The sequence below is a fragment of the Phoenix dactylifera genome, chromosome 11 (genome assembly GCF_051530095.1).
Source record: "Phoenix dactylifera cultivar Ajwa chromosome 11, Ajwa_hap1_PhDact_Kaust_v1.1, whole genome shotgun sequence".
NCBI classification, from domain to species: Eukaryota; Viridiplantae; Streptophyta; class Magnoliopsida; order Arecales; family Arecaceae; genus Phoenix; species Phoenix dactylifera.
Genome location: NC_143200.1, coordinates 27,222,829 through 27,241,235, shown reverse-complemented (window position 1 = coordinate 27,241,235; position 18,407 = coordinate 27,222,829). Strand labels below are relative to the sequence as shown.

Below are 18,407 nucleotides of genomic sequence, written 5' to 3'. Positions count from 1 at the left end.
ATGTAATAGAAGTTTGTTCATTTGATATGTAATAATGCCATATGTTCTGGAGATATTGTAAATGCTACAATTTATTTTTAGCCCTCCTGGTTTAGTAATCTTGAAATAACTCTGGGTATCCAGTTAGTTCACTAGATCAGAGACTTTTTCTTGGGTTTTAGGTTTGAGAATTATGATTATCATCAATACAACTAGCATAGTTGGAAGAATGTATCCAGTTTGATAAGGACTTTGGAAATCCGCTGGGGCTTGTTTTCTTTCTGTTTATTGAAATTGGTCATGATGTGCAGTTCAATGTTGAAATTGGCGGCAGTCTTGGATTGCGATTGTAGTCACAATGATGGGCGACTGTTTCATGTATAATAAAGTAGTTTTATTTGATACATGGTATAGTGCCATGAAGTATACTGCTCGCAAATGTCTCCATGTTTTTCACTGACTGTATCTCAAGTTAGCCTTGGTATGACTGGCTCGTGACCTAACTCCAATCCTCTAAAGTGGTGCTGAATTACTTGCAAAACCAATTCTGGGCAAGAGAAGGGAAACCATCTTGATTAAGCTGTCTCCTTTTTATACAGTAATAGCTGTAATTAGCTGAAGAACGATTTTGATTTCCAAAAAGTGATCTTCATAATTGTATTTTAGTATTGTAGTGTTGATTTTTATGCTTAAAAGTGTGTCATGAAGAGTTGCTTTTGCCTCTTTGAAGTGATTTTTTCTTTACCCCTGAGCTTAAATGGGATACAAATTGTAGGGCCTCTGAATTCAGGACTTTCTGGATCTTTGATGGCGGCAGTGCTGGCATCAAATAGCTGCTGCCATCATTGCTTTGAGCATTTAGATCAAAGACGACTAGTATATGATTTTGGTTTCTCTGGGTCCATCTCCAACCTGAAATTCTCGAAGTTGGAAACATCAGCAAACAATTCCACAACAACAAAGAGGCTTCCTAGGTTTCTAGTGGAAGTGCGTCAGAAGGAAGCTGATAGGTATGGCACTAATGGACGGCCTGCCAAAATGGTCCCAACGAAGGAATTGATGAAAAGCAAGGGCACTTCCCATCAGAAGCCAGAGTCGTTGAACGAGTCAAGGGTGCTTGTTAATGGAGTGAGTCTGGTTAAAAGGGACAGTACTTCTGCTTTTTATAAAACACAGAAAAGGGCAGCTTTTAAGGAGATTCCTTTCCCGGATGAGTTAAAAGTTCTGCCTTCAGATGAAGGTTTCAGCTGGGCCAAGGACAATTACAGCACCTGGCAAAGGACTATGGACATCTGGACCTTCGTGCTCTCTTTACGCCTGCGGGTTCTCTTTGACAATGCAGAATGGGCATATCTTGACCGATTTACAGAGGAGAAGCAGGTGTGCTTTAGAATCTGAATAACAACTTCCTTATCTGCTTGTTAATTGGATCCATAGTATTGATTAGTAAATCTCATGTTTTTCTGGTACTGAGATCCTTTTAGGGGATTAACAAGGATCACTCTGAACTCCATAAATTACCTCATCATGATAATTGGGATCTTTAAGTCCAATTCTAACATCATCACCTTGTAAATTAACCTTTCTCTTCTTCTCATGTCAAAATTTGATACTAAAGGCATATAAACTTTGTTTGGTACTACTCTCTCTTAATTCATTTTTCAAATTTTGATGAAAAAATTTCATCAGGTGCCAGTTGTCAGTTATAGTTAATTCGATTGTTGATTTTTGTTTTTATATTTGAAATTCTGGTTTTATATAATCCTGTTTGCATTTTGAAGTAAGCATCTCCTTATGCAGAGAATCAGAAGGCAGAAAACTGCTTCATGGTTGAGAGAACGAGTTTTACAACTTGGGCCAACTTTCATCAAATTGGGCCAGTTATCTTCGACGAGATCTGATTTATTTCCCAGAGAGTTTGTAGATGAGCTTGCCAAGTTGCAGGTATTAGTCATGTTTTCATTCAGAAATCTTTTGTTTCCTTCGTTTGTACACAACTTTTGCAAATGACCTTACCAAATTTTCCTCCTTTATTTGTGGTACTCTGCCACTGATTTCGCTTATTTTATCAATTTCCGATAGCTAAGAGGGTAATGCAGTCTATAATGTATATATGAACTTCACCTTTATCATGTAGGTTGTCTATCCATTAAAAGTTGGTCATACAGACTTTCAATTTCTGTTTTCTGCTGTCAATTATAAGTTTTTATTCTGTTCCTTTGGCATATAATTTTTATGTGTATATTCTCAATTTGAATGCCTCATTAATTAGTATTTTCCATATTGAATTGTTGTTTGGGCCTCGGACATTTGGTAGTGTCAGGCATATCTTTTAAAGAACTTACCCCTCCCCCCTTACACACACATAACCAGACCGACATGCTCACATACCCACCTATAATTTTGTGTCCCAAACCTTGTGAAGTTTATTTACTTTTTATGCAGGATCGGGTACCTGCATTCTCACCTGAAAAAGCAAGAGCTTTCATACAAAGAGAGTTGGGTGCTCCTGTTGATGTGTTGTTCAAGGAGTTCGAAGATCGACCCATAGCTGCAGCTAGTCTTGGTCAGGTGTTTGCTCCACGTAGTGTCAAATGTTATTTCTAAACTTAAGTTTCAACTTCAGTTCATTCTTGCTCCTCAATGCCATTGTGAAGACTTAATGGCATCTTTGTACCACTTATGCTTGTTTTATAGTCTATTTTCTATTTTTTGCTTCTTATTTATTTATTTATTTTTCTGGGAAACTATTCTAGTTCTAGTTAGAGCAGAAAACCTTTGGTGACAAGGCATGACAATTTGTGCCCACAGAAAGATGTTATGCTTCTTGTTTTTTTAGTTTGCTAGCAGTCCAAAAAATGACTGTAGACATGGTTACATACGTGCACAGATACATACATACACATGTACCAAACAATTGTACATGTCCACAAACATACTTTTCTGCTTGTAATTGTAGAATAATAGCATCGACACCTGTTTAATTTTGAAGTTGTTCCCCAACTGGATTGATAATCTAATATGGTTCTCTGCTTTGAATGTGCAAGTTTGGGCCTTTCCTTGGAATGAAGACAGTGATTAAACCTTGCTCCCCTGTTATGCATTTTTCCTCTTTGTTGACTACTAAAATGTTCTTTAAGTGAGGCAAACTTTTTCTGAGGATTTTTCAGATCTCTGATGTAGCTTTATGATTTTTTTCCAGGTACATCGTGCGGTCCTGCATAATCGAGAGAAGGTTGTTGTGAAAGTTCAGAGGCCAGGTCTCAAGAAACTTTTTGATATTGATTTAAGTAAGTGGACCATTCCCGTTGGTACTGTGATAATTTTGACTTCATGATTGTTAGTGAAGAAACTTTTAGTTAGAGAATGTGGTGTCACTATCTATTATACTGTATATACATTACTGTACATACATTTTTTGTTTCTGTTCATCTAAGATGTCACTTATTCTTTGCAATGATGCACTTGATTAAGAACACATTTATGGTTTCAACTTTCAATACATGCAAATATTAGTACGATGATTTGCTTGTCCTTGTAGAATGCGAATCCTTTAGCTGCTATTTATGTTATGTCCCCTCAACACTTAATCTGTTCGTATCAAAGTTTATTAGTACTCTCTTGTTACTCCTGTAGAGACTTTGATTAAATAGTTATTGTGCTTGTTGGTACAAAACTATGAGGAAGAGGCATTTCAATTTATTGGTGTATGGGTGTTATGGATGTCTATGAATCTAGTTGGCAAATTGTTTGATCTTTAGTTGCTATTGAGTTCAAATTTTTACACAGTTCTGTATTGGTTGCTTCAAATATTATGCCTCTTTTTTCCCCAGGAAATTTGAAATTAGTCGCTGAATATTTTCAGAGAAGTGAGACATTTGGAGGTCCTACAAGGGATTGGATTGGTATATATGACGAATGCTCCAAGTAAGTATTTCACTCCACCGATTCTTCTTAATGTTGTCATAATGGTTACTGGGATTGTTGTTTCTAATCCTGTCAAAGGGTTCATGTGCCATTAACATTTTCAGTAGCAGAATCTTGTTTCATGTTCTGGCAATAAGAGCTATCATTTGATTCTGTCCTTTTATTTTTATGTAGAAGCTTCAGGATTCCCTATTCTGATATGTAAAATTTCTACTCCATTTCACTTCATGTTAATTCACCACCAGAACCTCTAGATCTTGTTCAATCAGTCAATTATAACAGCTATGCTATGCTTGCTTCTTTTATAAGACCGAATGAAATGGCCTTCATCCATGCTGTTCTAGAATTGATTTCGAAAGTCAAGGGGCCTTACGTTAGAAAGCTTGATGCTTTTGGAGGAATTAATAAATATTATTTCCAGTCAACGAAGAGCTGTACTATCAAAAGGATCCTATTTCAATGACATAGTGACGGTCAGTCTAGGCTTTGCAATTGTTTCTTCATTAAATTGTTCTCATACAACCATGTTTGTAGCCAAACTTCATACCATAGTACAGAAAATATGTAATGTAACATAGAATATCTTAACTGATTTTTATTTAGGCTAAAAGCATGCATGAGACCATCTACAGTAAAATTACTGATGTTCTACATAAAGACTAAGCCAGCAGTCAAAGCATAAACCATATTTCAAAACCATAATACCTTAATATCTCTTGTGATACATAATTTTGGGTATCTTGGCCATCTTATTGATGAATAAATCAACATAGTCCTAAAGCTTCTAGAGAAGTCACTAAAGATACACTTGCATTTAATTTTACATTGAAATATTATTTTACAAACTTTCACACACTATTGAAATAAATATTTGTGATTCAGAATTTCAGATCCTTCTATCAAAATATATTGGCTTTGATCAGGCTGATACAAGTATAAATGAATGAACCATGAGATGTTGGAGCAGCAATGTGGTGTCGCCTTTGTTTTTTCTTCTCGTTTCCTGCTAAAGTTTATCTTTGAGTCTCATCTGATCCATGCCTTGGTGATGGGAGGGTCACCTCAAATTCACTTCAGATGACATACTTTTCTACATGTAATATCTTCATTAGTTGCTTTTGTAAAGTTAATATAATTATGACTGTGGAAATAAAATTAAAGGTTGACTTTCCATTTTCCCCTATCTCTTCTCTACTTGTATTGTGTTTTCTTTCAGGTCCTAGAGTTTTGACAATGGTATCTTAGAACGAGTCCTGACATATTTCACTTTTTCCACCTACTCCTATTTATTTCAACAACCAACATTATACAGTCCCCCTTCCCCTCTTTGAAATTGGTAAATCTTCATAGAAATCCATGTTTCTTGTTATCTTTTATCTATATTGGTCCTCAATCCTTGGTTGTAAAACAACAAAGCCTTATATTGTGCTGAGATCTTTTTCAAATTGCATTGACAGTTATTTTATATATCTGTAAACTTTTTGCTTTTCTTGGTTATGTGTACCTACTGATTTACAATGCAATAGTTTTATCCAAACAATCACCTGCATAGTTTACAGCCATTTTATACATCCCATCACTTTCTTTATCTGTTATCTCACTTTATCTTGGCAACTGTACGCGCTTCCTTGCTCACCTGTTTTTGTTCATCCACGGTCAACCTTCTTCCTCATCATGCCTTTTCTTTTGCTCTTTTCCCTTGGGCGAGGTTGGTGTTTTCATTTTTCTTTGGAGGGGGATTAGCATATGAAGAGGGAAAATAAGCAGTTGAAGATAGTGAATGACGACGATAGATGGTTTGAGAAGGGAAATGAACGAGGAGGATGGGAGACTATAAGAAGTATGGGTGATGGCAAGGGATTTGGAGATGAATAAGAAAAAGGAGCGAGATAGAAAATGACCATAAGTTTGAGAAGGGCAATGAGTTGATGAGGATGAGAGTCTATAATGAGGGAGTAGACTAGAGTGGTTTAAAGGTTGTTGGGAGAGAGGGGGGGGGGGGGGTCAATGATTGAAAAAGAAGCAAGAAACAACATCCACTTCTTTTTGGACCGTTGGTCTAGAGCAAGGTTCGTCTTACCGTACCGAACCAGATGGTATGGAACATACCGTACCATATCGGTACATGGTATGGGGGATGTACTAACATTCAGTATGCTGAACTAGCCCTACACCTTACCGTACTGACACAATGATAGTTGGCATCGGTACGGGGCTTGGTATCGAGACGACGTAACTTAGTCTAGAAGATCATAAAGCTTCTTAAAATCTACTTGAAGGGTTTTGTGCATGTGCATCATACATGTAGATTTGTATATCTATACATGTGTTTGATATGTGCATGTAGATATTGAACTTGAGGATATTTCATAATGATCATATCGGCAATGGTAAGGGTAGTATATGCATTTGAAGTAATTGACACCTGCTAAATTTTCAAAATCTCCAAACAAACAATATTACTTTCCAGTGGATAATATGTCAATTTGAATATGAAATAAACTTGTTGGTCGAAGCCCTAATGTTTCAAAGCATCATCGCTAAGTGTTGAACAGTCGACTGGTAATTAAAAGACCTGATATGAGTGCGGACTGAATAGTGTATTGGGAAGGATTTGTATTTAGATCATAATAAATGTAGGCAATATGATGCTGTTAATGCTATGTGGTGTTCTTTAATGATATAAGCTGTTAAAATTAATATTTTTTGACGAACACGTTCTCTTGAAAGTAAACAAATACGTGTGTATTTTTATAGTAACAGACACACAAATCATTGGAGTCAATTATGTCATCAAGCTGATTAGCTGAAATTCCGAATGTTCATCTTCTAGAAAATCTATTGCATAGGCTTTGAGAGGACTTGGTGGTGATAAAAAGATAATGGTAGCATGAGATCATCATAATTCATCTTTTAAGTATTTGCAAAGTAAATTTAAGGAGTGGGACCCGATATTAAACTACTTTCTTCAACATTTCTTCTCGATTTAAAGCCTCAAGATTCCGAGCATGTTACCAATCAGTTAGGAATTAGCATCTTTAAAAGTGGATATATATTTCATAATTATTTAATAGCCTATCTTGAGCAGGCCTATCTGATACGTTTGGAATGGTATATGTGGGTTAACTTTCAAAGCCTCATATAGTCATATGTTATCAATAAGGTTGATTTTATCAGATATACTATTTTGGGTGGTTGCTATAGGAATTACACACATGACAAACGGAATTGTGTGCTATAAAACTAAATTTCTAAAATAGGGGACTTTTGGACAATCTGGAAATTTCTATCTGATAATTGGACATACTAATGTCCCAAGCTATCTGAAAATTTCTTCCTATTCCTTGCTATGGGAGGCTGATCCGACCTTTACTTGACCAGATCCATGGCATCCACTACTTTTTATTGAAGATCTTCTTGATTAGATACGCATTTTATTTGTTAGCTGGGGATATTTTTTTGTCCTATTTTATGTACTTTGATGAATATATTTGCTTCTCTGTATATGAGAAAAGAATAATGTGGGTTTCGAAAATGGGGACTAGTTTTCTTCACAATTTCTAGCTTGGGAATAAAAGAGGGCATCCTAGTGCACGAGGCTCCCGCCACTGCAGGGTTTGGGGTGGGTCAGAAGTATGCAGCCTTAACCCCATGCATAGAGAAGCTGCTTCCGTGAATTTCTAGCTTGAGGACAGCTTTATATGACACAAAGAGATAACTTTATTTTTCGACTTTGAATGACTTGGGTTATAGGCCAGGGTTTTGTTAGAGAGGCTCATAAGTCTTTATGTAAGTAGTTCTAGTGTGTCATTTTAAAAGCTGTTTTGGTATTTTACTGTTTTACTTAACGAAACATTGGACCTTTTATGTGATTTTTTGCATGCTGGTTTGAAGACCATTTATCAGATATAATAATATGCCTTGGGGAAGTTAATAGATTTTGCATTTGTCTTTGTGGAAGTTTAAGTGTTTTTGCATCTGTCTTCAATTTAACTGATTTTGACTTTTTTTTAGTGATGTAAGGTTCTTTTTCCCTTTTTGATCTCACCAATCTTGTAGTATAGTGAACTACAGGATTCTTTTCTATTTATCTTCATTTCTTTTTTCCAGGAATAAACCAACTGTGGTTCCTAATAATGTATGAAACTTTTTCTCTGGTATAATGTGGCCATCCTTACAATCTTATGGAATTTCAGGATTCTGTATCAAGAAATTGATTATATCAATGAAGGAAAGAATGCTGATAGATTTCGTCGAGAATTTAGAAATATTAAGTGGGTTCGTGTACCTGTAAGTTTCTTGCACTGTGAGACGTTTTTAATTAGCTTTCTGATCGAAAGTCTTCCTTTATGTTGGTGTTGGTCTCAGAATTTTGGGCATGGTTGTATTTAATGTATTATGGTTTTTCTTCTGTAGCTCATCTTTTGGGATTATACAAGTACTAAAGTCCTGACCTTGGAGTATGTTCCAGGTTGGTGTTAATTGGTTCCTACTTATGCATAGCCTAAAATGTAACTGAGCATTGACTGTTCAAGAATTTACATCACCTTTTATAGCAGTTATTCTGATTTTATGCTTAATTGATTCACTATAATCACTTTCTTGAACAGGCATAAAAGTAAATAGTTTGGATCAGATAGATGCAAGGGGCTTCAGTCGTTCACTGATTGCTCAACGTGCAATCGAATCATACTTGATTCAGGTAAAAAGGTTCTTCTTGTTGAGGTAAACAGTGAATTTACTTGTCTTTTTTTTTTTCCTGGTTTTCAGTCACTAGCAAACTCTTTGAAAAATACAGCCACCCCTATCAGGATTTACAAGATCCATTAGGCTGATATGGTGTTGTGCAAGGTCTGTGGAACTGTCTCGAACCGCCCGGTTCGGGGCATCACGGGCGTATCGGCGGCGAACCAGGACGGTTCCCCCGCTCTCTCTTTTTGTCTCTCGTTCTTCCTCTCCCCCATCTTTTCTACTGTGTCGGTATGGGCCCGGCCCGGCACAATGCAAGCCCGTACCAACTCGTCCCGCCGAGCAACTAGTACAGTGCCCGGTACCGGTTCCGCAGACGTGTCATGCATCTAAGAGTGATACTGCTTGTGTACAACTGCAAAAGAGGGTATGCGTGGTTCCCTCGGAAGAAAGAAAGCAATCGTATGTACACCCAGATATCAAAAAGACAATTGGCAGGCCGCCGTTGGTGTCGGGCAGTTGTTAATCCAGTTGATGACCATGGATGAATTGCTCTGCAATCACCATCAGGATACACACATGTAGGTGAGCCCTGGCCAAGCAGTAGGTGTCACGCCCCGGATCCGGATCCGTGACACGGCCGTGCTACTGCCGACTACCGCCCACAATAGCACGCAGCCTCATACCTGGGTAACAGGGTAGTCAAACCAACCGAATCTTTTCATATGAAAGCATTCTTAGTACAACATGCTGGTCAGTACCCAAATACAGAGCTTCTATGTAGTTTATGTATACAAAAGTATACTTGCTTTACCCCAAAAGAAAGAAGCCCTGATACCAAATTAACGTGTCTCTGGCAGCTATCAGTGGTAAGGATCTGAAAGAAAAAGTAAATGAACGGATATGAGCTACACGGCTCAGTAAGTAATCATACATAATCTTACCGGATCGAACATAATGGTAACCATGTTTATGCAGGGTTTGAGAAGCTGACATGCGTATTATCTCACAATTTATCATGGCAAAATATGTATGCTTCGAAAACAAAGCAATATTTTCAGTCAAACAGAATTTTCATAAAACATAAGAATTCATGCGATTAGCATCATTTAAAGGAGATAGCGGTTTTAGCAAAATACAACATTTCATATGGATATATTCAAAAATCCATTGTAAAACAATGTATGCTTTGGCCAGGCACGTTCATAAATGTCACGGCCCGCCTGCGCAGGGCACGTGACTATCGGGCCCACATGAGGGGGAAACACGGGGCTCCCCTGCCAGATGTTGGCCGGTTCCGGGGCTTCACGCAAGCGTCCTTCACCCCTCACCGATTTTGCTTCTCCCCAAAAACGCATCTGCAGGATTTGGAAACACCCGCCTCATATACCCAGGCTCTGAAACGAGCCTCATGATCATGCTTCAAATATCATTTTCATAAAGTATGCATATGAAACCGTGCCCCCGGCATATGCCGTGGTCCATTCTCTCGGATGCTACTCCGAAGTCCATTCGGCCACTAGCGGGGCCAGCTAGTCATTTTCGGCCACTAGCAAGGCCAGCGAAGTTATTCTCGGCCACTAGCAAGGCCAGCTCAGTTGCATTCGAGCAGCAGCATCTTTGAGCCCATTATAGTGCCTCTTGGCTAGCTAAGACTTTATAAACTTACATGCATGATTAAAATATCAGCATCATCATGTTGCATGCATAGTCATAGCTTCTGAGATCATGCAAGTTATTTATGCATAGTAACATGTCATGCATGAAACATATATACTTAAAATAAATGCGTAGGAAACATTAATAACATGACATGATCCATAACAGGATTAGAACAGGTTACTTACTTTCTTCACAAATCATGCATACAATTCAATTGTATGAAAAACACTGGTTCATCTTATAAAACGTAATACAAGATCTACGATAAGATTAAGATAGATTACTTACTTTCTTCACAAATCATGTATACAATTCAAATTGTATGAAAAACACTGGTTCATCTTATAAAACGTAATACAAGATCTACGATAAGATTAAGATAGATTACTTACTTTCTTCACAAATCATGTATACAATTCAAATTGTATGAAAAACACTGGTTCATCTTATAAAACGTAATACAAGATCTACGATAACATTAAGATAGATTACTTACTTTCTTCACAAATCATGTATACAATTCAAATTGTATGAAAAACACTGGTTCATCTTATAAAACGTAATACAAGATCTACGATAAGATTAAGATAGATTACTTACTTTCTTCACAAATCATGTATACAATTCAAATTGTATGAAAAACACTGGTTCATCTTATAAAACGTAATACAAGATCTACGATAAGATTAAGATAGATTACTTACTTTCTTCACAAATCATGTATACAATTCAAATTGTATGAAAAACACTGGTTCATCTTATAAAACGTAATACAAGATCTACGATAAGATTAAGATAGATTACTTACTTTCTTCACAAATCATGTATACAATTCAAATTGTATGAAAAACACTGGTTCATCTTATAAAACGTAATACAAGATCTACGATAAGATTAAGATAGATTACTTACTTTCTTCACAAATCATGTATACAATTCAAATTGTATGAAAAACACTGGTTCATCTTATAAAACGTAATACAAGATCTACGATAAGATTAAGATAGATTACTTACTTTCTTCACAAATCATGTATACAATTCAAATTGTATGAAAAACACTGGTTCATCTTATAAAACGTAATACAAGATCTACGATAAGATTAAGATAGATTACTTACTTTCTTCACAAATCATGTATACAATTCAAATTGTATGAAAAACACTGGTTCATCTTATAAAACGTAATACAAGATCTACGATAAGATTAAGATAGATTACTTACTTTCTTCACAAATCATGCATACAATTCAATTGTATGAAAAACACTGGTTCATCTTATAAAACGTAATACAAGATCTACGATAAGATTAAGATAGATAACTTACTTCAATTCGCTTTCCAAATTGCTCAAGTCCAGGTGACAAATCCTTAATCACCTAAAACGACATCATAGGGATTACATTATTCCCCATTTATTTATTATAAAATTTCTTAGTTCATCATATTATGAACTTACTTGCTTGGATCCCATCCAAGGATCTAGCCCAAGTCCAATTTACCCAATTTAGAGCCTTTTTGGGGCTCGATTTAAAACCAGATTAGGTCCACATGAGTTGATTGGGTTTTTAATTAAAGGATTGGGCCTCGTTTATAATTGGGTCCAACCTTTTCTAGCCAATTGGGTCCTCTGATTGGGTCAATGTGGCTCATTTGGGCCTGAGTCAAGGTTAGCCCAAGGTCAATTCGACCTTCTGTCAGTTGAATTGGGCCTGATTCACAATCAATTAGGTCTGCTGAGACCAACTCAGCTTAATTGGATTCGGACCCAATTTAATTTGGGCTTAATTCGGTTCAGATTTGACCCAATTTGCAGTTTGGGCTCGTCCAGACTTAGCCCAATCTAATTGAGCTCGGATTTAGACTTGCCCAGTCTAATTGGACTTAGGTTAGTCAAATTTGGCTAAACCCCCACTTTTTATATATATATATTTTTTTTTCTTTCTTTTTCTTTTTCTTTCCCTTTTTCTTCTCTTCTCCTTCTTCTTTTCTTCTCCTTCCCGAAGCTTCCTCTCCTCCCTTCTCTTTCATCCTGATCTCCCCCTTCCTCTCTTCTCCAACGATGGGAGCACGACGAGCGGAAAGGGAGGACGGCGAGCGGAAGAAGGCCGGGCCACAACCGGCGGCGTCCACGGCTAGGCCCCGCAGCGTCCTCGGCCGAGCCTGGGACGACGGTGCTCGCGGCCGAAGCCGGCGGCCGCCGCACACGACGAGGAGGATGAGTCTCCTCTTCCTCTCTTCTTTTCCCTCTTCCTTTCTTTCTTTCATTCTTCTTCTTTTCTTCAACCTCCCTTCACCAACCCCATATTCTCTCTCTCTCACTCCCAAACCCTCTCTCTTCCTCTCTCCATTCTTCCCCTGTGAAGGAAGAAGGGGGGTTTGGGAGGGCCGAGCCACAGTCGGCGGTGCCACGGCCGGGCTCGCGGCGTCCACGGCCGCGCCTGCGGCGGCCTTCTCTTCTCCCACGGGGAAGAGATGCCGGGAGAAGCCGGCGGCACTGCGGGATGCCCGCGGCCGCTCCCTTGGTCTGCCAGCAGCCGACGCCCGCGCCGACGGGATCACGGCTGAAGCCGATGGCCGTCGCCGGTGGCTCTCGGCCTGCCAACAATCCCCTTCCTCCCTTCTTTCTTTGTTTCTTTGTTGTCTTGCACAAAACAGGGGGAGAGAAGGCAGGGGCTTACCTGGCTTCCGAAGGGGATTGCAGTGCCCTGTGCTCCAGTGCCTCCACTCCATCGCCTTTGCCGATTTAGGGGTTCCTCCGATTTTTGGAGAGAGAGCCAGTAGGGTTTAATAGATACTCTTAAGAAAGAAGGGGGGGGGGGACGAGTGTCACGCCCAGCTTCTTCTTGGTGAGGAGCTTGAACAGCTGGGTCCTCCTCTGATCCCCACCTGTCCCTAGTCACATCCATGCATAAAGCATGAGGTGGCAGCCATCAACAATGGGCCCCAGGTAGGTGCATTAGGTATCCTGGCCCAATGCTCGAGTACGGGCCCAAAAAGGTATTGGGCTCAAATTGGGCCCGGATATTACAGTAGGAAGCTCAGTTTCAGCATTCTTGTCCCATAGGGAGGATAGAGCCAACTAGGACCCGACCATGATCATCCTGAATATTAATCCAGTTGATGACCATGGATGAATTGCTCTGCAATCACCATCAGGATACACACATGTAGGTGAGCCCTGGCCAAGCAGTAGGAAGCTCAGTTTCAGCATTCTTGTCCCATAGGGAGGATAGAGCCAACTAGGACCCGACCATTATCATCCTCCACCTGCAAATAGACTGCTCTTCTGTACAATCCCATCAAAGTTCATTTAAAGACACCATGAGGGAGGGGGGTACCTGATTTAAGAGTATAGAGGTAGACTAATGGGTCATAAGACATGTGGATAACCAGGACCTGCTGGTATGTCAACTAACCTGATGGGCCTTAGGAAAAACAGATGTAGCAGCCAAGAATTCATTCACCTGTGGGCTATTGGTGGGATAAGAGCTCTTGCACTCTGGTTGAATGAAGCAAGGGCCGCAATTACTGTGGGCTTTCCATCGTCAGCATCCCATATTTGCAATGTAGGGTCCCTGAGGCCTAGTAGACAACAGTGATAGTAATTGCTTCAACTTCTGAAGAAGAAGCAACTGATGTCCGCCGGACAACAAAGGAAATTATAGATGAAAGCAGCCACCATGTAGAGCTGGCAAATGGACAAGCCAGGTGAATATGATCAAGGTTCTCATAAGTCATAACAATGCCTATGACAGGGACCTTTGGAATAGAACTAGACTCCTCTCGCTGCCCAAGTGCTGGTGTAGGAAGAATGCCTCAACTTACCTTCCACCAAAAAATGGCCGGGGATGCTGCAACTTAGTCTTCCACACCCACTCCATGACTGTTTGAGCTTTTCCAATCTGTCCTGTATTGCAGGTGCATTTTGTAGCCATTTAGGACAATGATTTTCTTATCATTTTTGCTTATTTTATTGTTAGCTTTTTAATTTTTTTTCATTCTATGTCAGGTTGATTGTAGAGATGTGGTGATTATCTTCTTTTTTCTTAAATGTTAGAGTTTGTGCATCTATAGCCAAGCTTTAACTATTACAACCACAGTTTTTTCTTTTTGCTTTAATAATGTTAGAGGTGTCCCAGCGGTCTCCTTGAATATAATTATCTTTGCAACTCTAAGATGCTTTACTAGATGCTGATTTTTCAAATTGATTGCAACGATTTCTATCAAGCATTAAAGGCAGTTTGTAACTGAACTATGTTGTTCACGTTGCTATATGCTCTTTTAGGGATCTTATTTTGTTAATATCTAGGTGATTATGATTTTAATATGTATCAATTGTTAGGATATCCTATGAAAGTAAGGAGCATAATAATCTGTAATGCTAACATGCTGCTATTTTCTGCTAACCCAGATACTGAAGACTGGCTACTTTCATGCTGATCCCCATCCAGGCAATCTTGCCGTTGAGACGGATGGGTCGCTCATCTACTATGACTTTGGAATGATGGGAGAAATAAAATCTTTCACTCGAGAGAGATTACTTGAATTGTTTTATGCAGTCTATGAAAAGGATGCAAACAAGGTACTCTTATTTTTGGGCAGTACTGGTATGCTTGAGTTGCATGCCAATACAGACCATATATAAGTATTTAATAGGCAGGTGTTACTCTAATCATTGGATAACTTTCTGTTACGTGCATTCTTATTGTTTGTCACAGACTTCTGTTTTGCTCTTGTAGAGTCTGCTTTGCTGGCATCAAGTTACGAAAGTGGTCAATACTATACTCTTATAATCCTGATTGCCTACATGAAAGAAATTGTGTCGTCATAGAGACAAACAGATTATAAACAGATGTAAATATGATACTTGAGGCCATACTAGACTGGCTGCAGATGATTAAGTACAATGTCAATGATAGCACTCTGTCAACTATTTTTTTAATATTAATTTTATGATGTCAAATTGTACTTATTTCCCTTCAACAACTTAATAGCCACATAACATTAATGACTTCTGATATTCAGAATTTGAAATTAAAAAAGACATATTTGAAGCATAAATCCTTCTGATGAGCTTATCACATTTGAGTTCAGAAGAAACTGTTTCTTTATGGTTGCAGTTTGGTTAGGACTCTTATTTGTCTGATATGTATGCTGCTATTGCTGGGAACATTCCTAGAACACTTAAATGTAAATACATGCTCTATGTAGTGATAGATCAAGATTCTGGAATCTATAGTAGCTGTTCGCTCACATTTTAAACTATTAAAGGAAAAGGTTTCAGCACCACTATGCTGAAGCAGATCCTATTGTGTCACAAAATGTTCCTGACTAAAATCCTCTTTCATTCGTTCAAGTGCTGTGCTTATTTGATAGAGTTGTTTGGTGTAACAAGCTGCGTCCATTCAGGTAATGAGGTGCCTCATTGATCTCGAAGCTCTACAACCAACAGGAGACTTGTCATCGGTTTGTATAAACTGCTACTATTTTCTCAGACTATGGGGATGGTTGCTTAAAATACAGATCATCATGCAGCGATCTTTTCCTTTACTGTTATCCAGGTGAGGAGGTCTATACAATTTTTCTTGGACAATCTTTTGAGTCAGACATCTGATCAGCAACAGACCTTGTCCGCAATCGGTGAGGTGGGTTGTAAATTTAAAATAGACAAGAGATTGAACATTCTTGCGCATTTACTGCTTAAGAGATTATCATGTGTGGGTGGAAATTTGATCATTCTTTGCAGGATTTGTTTGCCATAGCAACAGATCAGCCATTCCGTTTTCCATCCACCTTTACCTTTGTCTTAAGGGCATTCTCAACTCTTGAAGGTGCAGTTCTTACATCTTTGGCAGTGGTTTTAGTAGTTAGTCATACTTCTCGTTTTTCACTCTCATCGATGAATATATGTGAACTTATTACCATGGTTTGAAATTCCTCTGTAAACTCCGAAACTGATCTGATCCAAAACTGTGTTGGGCATGGAATGCCGTACCGGTCCGTACCGGCCGGTACGGGCCGGTACGTACCGGTCCGGCCGTGGACCGGTACCGGAACGGATTAAAAACCGGTATTTCCGGTTTTTTATCCGAACCGGCCGGTACGCACCTCGTACCGGTGCGAACCGGCCGGTTCGCACCGGTACGATTTTTTTTTTTTTTTTAGAACCACAGCGCCGCGCGCTGTGGTTTTTAAAACCACCGCGTACCGGCCGGTACGGGACCGGTACCAGCCGGTACGTACCGGACCGGACCGGTACCGTACCGGTCCGGCCGGCCACCGGTACGCCGACCGGTACCGGTACGGCGGACCTTGATGTTGGGTTTTGAAATTTTGGCTTAAACTGGCTCACAGGGCCTTTTTTTCTGTGCGTGGTGCATAAACTGAAAAAAATAGGTAAAAAACATTATTTTATGGTATTGTCATTAGTTTTTTAAAATAAATTATCCCTTGGATGACATATTAAGACCGTTAAAAGCATTTTTTTTAAAATTAAGCTGGAATTTTGTGGGTCTTGAGTAGAATTATAAGCACATAAATATTGGTGGCAAGAAATTTTTGGTAAAAGTAAAAAAAATTATGTGTACTATAGATCTTGTAAACCATGACTAAATCTTTTCAAATATTCCATAACAGCCGAAATTCAGGAATGAAGATTTATTTTCATAAAATTATTTTGTTATTTTGACATAAATGTATATATTTGGTGTATAAGATTTTCATCAAATAATCATATATTTCTAGATTTTCTTTAAAATTTATATATTTCTATACTTTCTCTTTAATGTTTTTTACAATTTCTAGAAAGTCTCCAACTGTTGAAACTTGAAACTATAAGCATACCATCGAAGTTTTAGAATTACATGACAGTGTAAAATGATATCTAAAATGCTTGGCCTTTTCTTCATCTTTGCATTTTATATTTTTATGAGAATTTTATTATTTTTACACAGATTTTGAAACTTGGACAGAAACATTTGGAACTGCAGAACTCAAAACTCATTTGATCCAAAACAAAAAAAGATACCAAAATTTCAAAACTCTGTTACCACATATCCTCTACAATCCTTGTTTATATAAGAATAAGTAATATTATTGCAGACTAACTTGTGTAGTGTGGAGATTAATGTGCAGAATATATGATAGAGATCTAATTATGCACAACACAAGCCTTATTAGTTATTAGCAAAGGGGTTTATTATAAAGTTATGTTTTTTATATGATTCAAATGTAATTTCCTACAGAGAAATGATTGAAAGATGGTCAGGCATGTTACAGCCTCTTAGGATTAGAGTTTCTACAAGTGTACTTATGTTGAAAGGAAAAAGGTTGATTCATTTCACTTCTTTGTGCCCACATGTGTGCATAGTTTTTTTTGTGGAAATATGAAGCATGCAATGCCCTTATTTTGAGTGCCTAAATTTGTGCAAATGCTTTGCCTTTGGTTTTTCTATTACATTTTATTGATGGATGACATATGTCCAATGTCAAAGCCTATGCACTAGTACATGGCGTGAGGTACTGAATGCTTCCATTTGGATAGTTGTGCAGTTGTGCATCTGATGTATAGACATGTACCTACAGATACATAATGGTACCAGTCGATGCTGTTAACTGTGTTGAAGTGCTTAAGTTTCCCCAACTCATTTATCTGATTTGTTTTGTTCAGGACATTTCATCTTCCCAGAACACTTCCAAGCAAAGGTTTTCCCATATGACAGAAAAGCTATGTTCCACCAAATTTTCCATGCAAACTTAGAACTTCAAAAATAATTTGAATCCATTAGATAGGTTAAATATTTCAATTTGTCAAATTGGAAATACCTGAAACTGGTCAGACTTGTAATATGACAAAATCTGTTTTAGAAAAGAAACAAATTACTAGCTGACCTCCTATCAGATATTGTTTGGACTTGGACTGAGTCAAAGATCTTATTAACTAAATGAGGTGTTGGCATGGCAGATTTTATAGTTCTCACGTTTAAACCAAAAGGGAGTTTTTTTTTCAAATTATATGAACATTTTTACATTTTCTTTGAGGCAATTTGCATCTTCACATGGGATGAAACAGAGGCTTCATTTGATTAAACATGGTAAGCTGGATGCACTAAATGTCCATTTAGCAACCATTCAATGAAGCATAGATAA

At 38.2% G+C, this 18,407-nt stretch overlaps 1 protein-coding gene across 3 annotated transcripts in view; it reads left to right on the top strand.

Moving 5' to 3' along the window:
* The window catches only part of LOC103702392 (protein ACTIVITY OF BC1 COMPLEX KINASE 7, chloroplastic), a 31,741-nt gene that overhangs the window by 1,875 nt on the left and 11,459 nt on the right, over window positions 1-18,407 (top strand). For 2 of the 3 annotated variants that reach the window (XM_008784813.6, XM_088707617.2), the window contains exons 2-13: window positions 755-1,359; window positions 1,780-1,923; window positions 2,425-2,550; window positions 3,182-3,269; window positions 3,813-3,906; window positions 8,103-8,196; window positions 8,323-8,377; window positions 8,517-8,608; window positions 14,671-14,841; window positions 15,669-15,725; window positions 15,821-15,904; window positions 16,006-16,090. In XM_008784813.6, the coding sequence (XP_008783035.3) occupies window positions 787-1,359; window positions 1,780-1,923; window positions 2,425-2,550; window positions 3,182-3,269; window positions 3,813-3,906; window positions 8,103-8,196; window positions 8,323-8,377; window positions 8,517-8,608; window positions 14,671-14,841; window positions 15,669-15,725; window positions 15,821-15,904; window positions 16,006-16,090 (1,663 nt within the window). In that variant the 5' untranslated portion in view covers window positions 755-786. The remainder of the gene's footprint in view (window positions 1-754; window positions 1,360-1,779; window positions 1,924-2,424; window positions 2,551-3,181; window positions 3,270-3,812; window positions 3,907-8,102; window positions 8,197-8,322; window positions 8,378-8,516; window positions 8,609-14,670; window positions 14,842-15,668; window positions 15,726-15,820; window positions 15,905-16,005; window positions 16,091-18,407) is intronic. The other variant, XM_088707618.2, reaches the window with a different exon arrangement.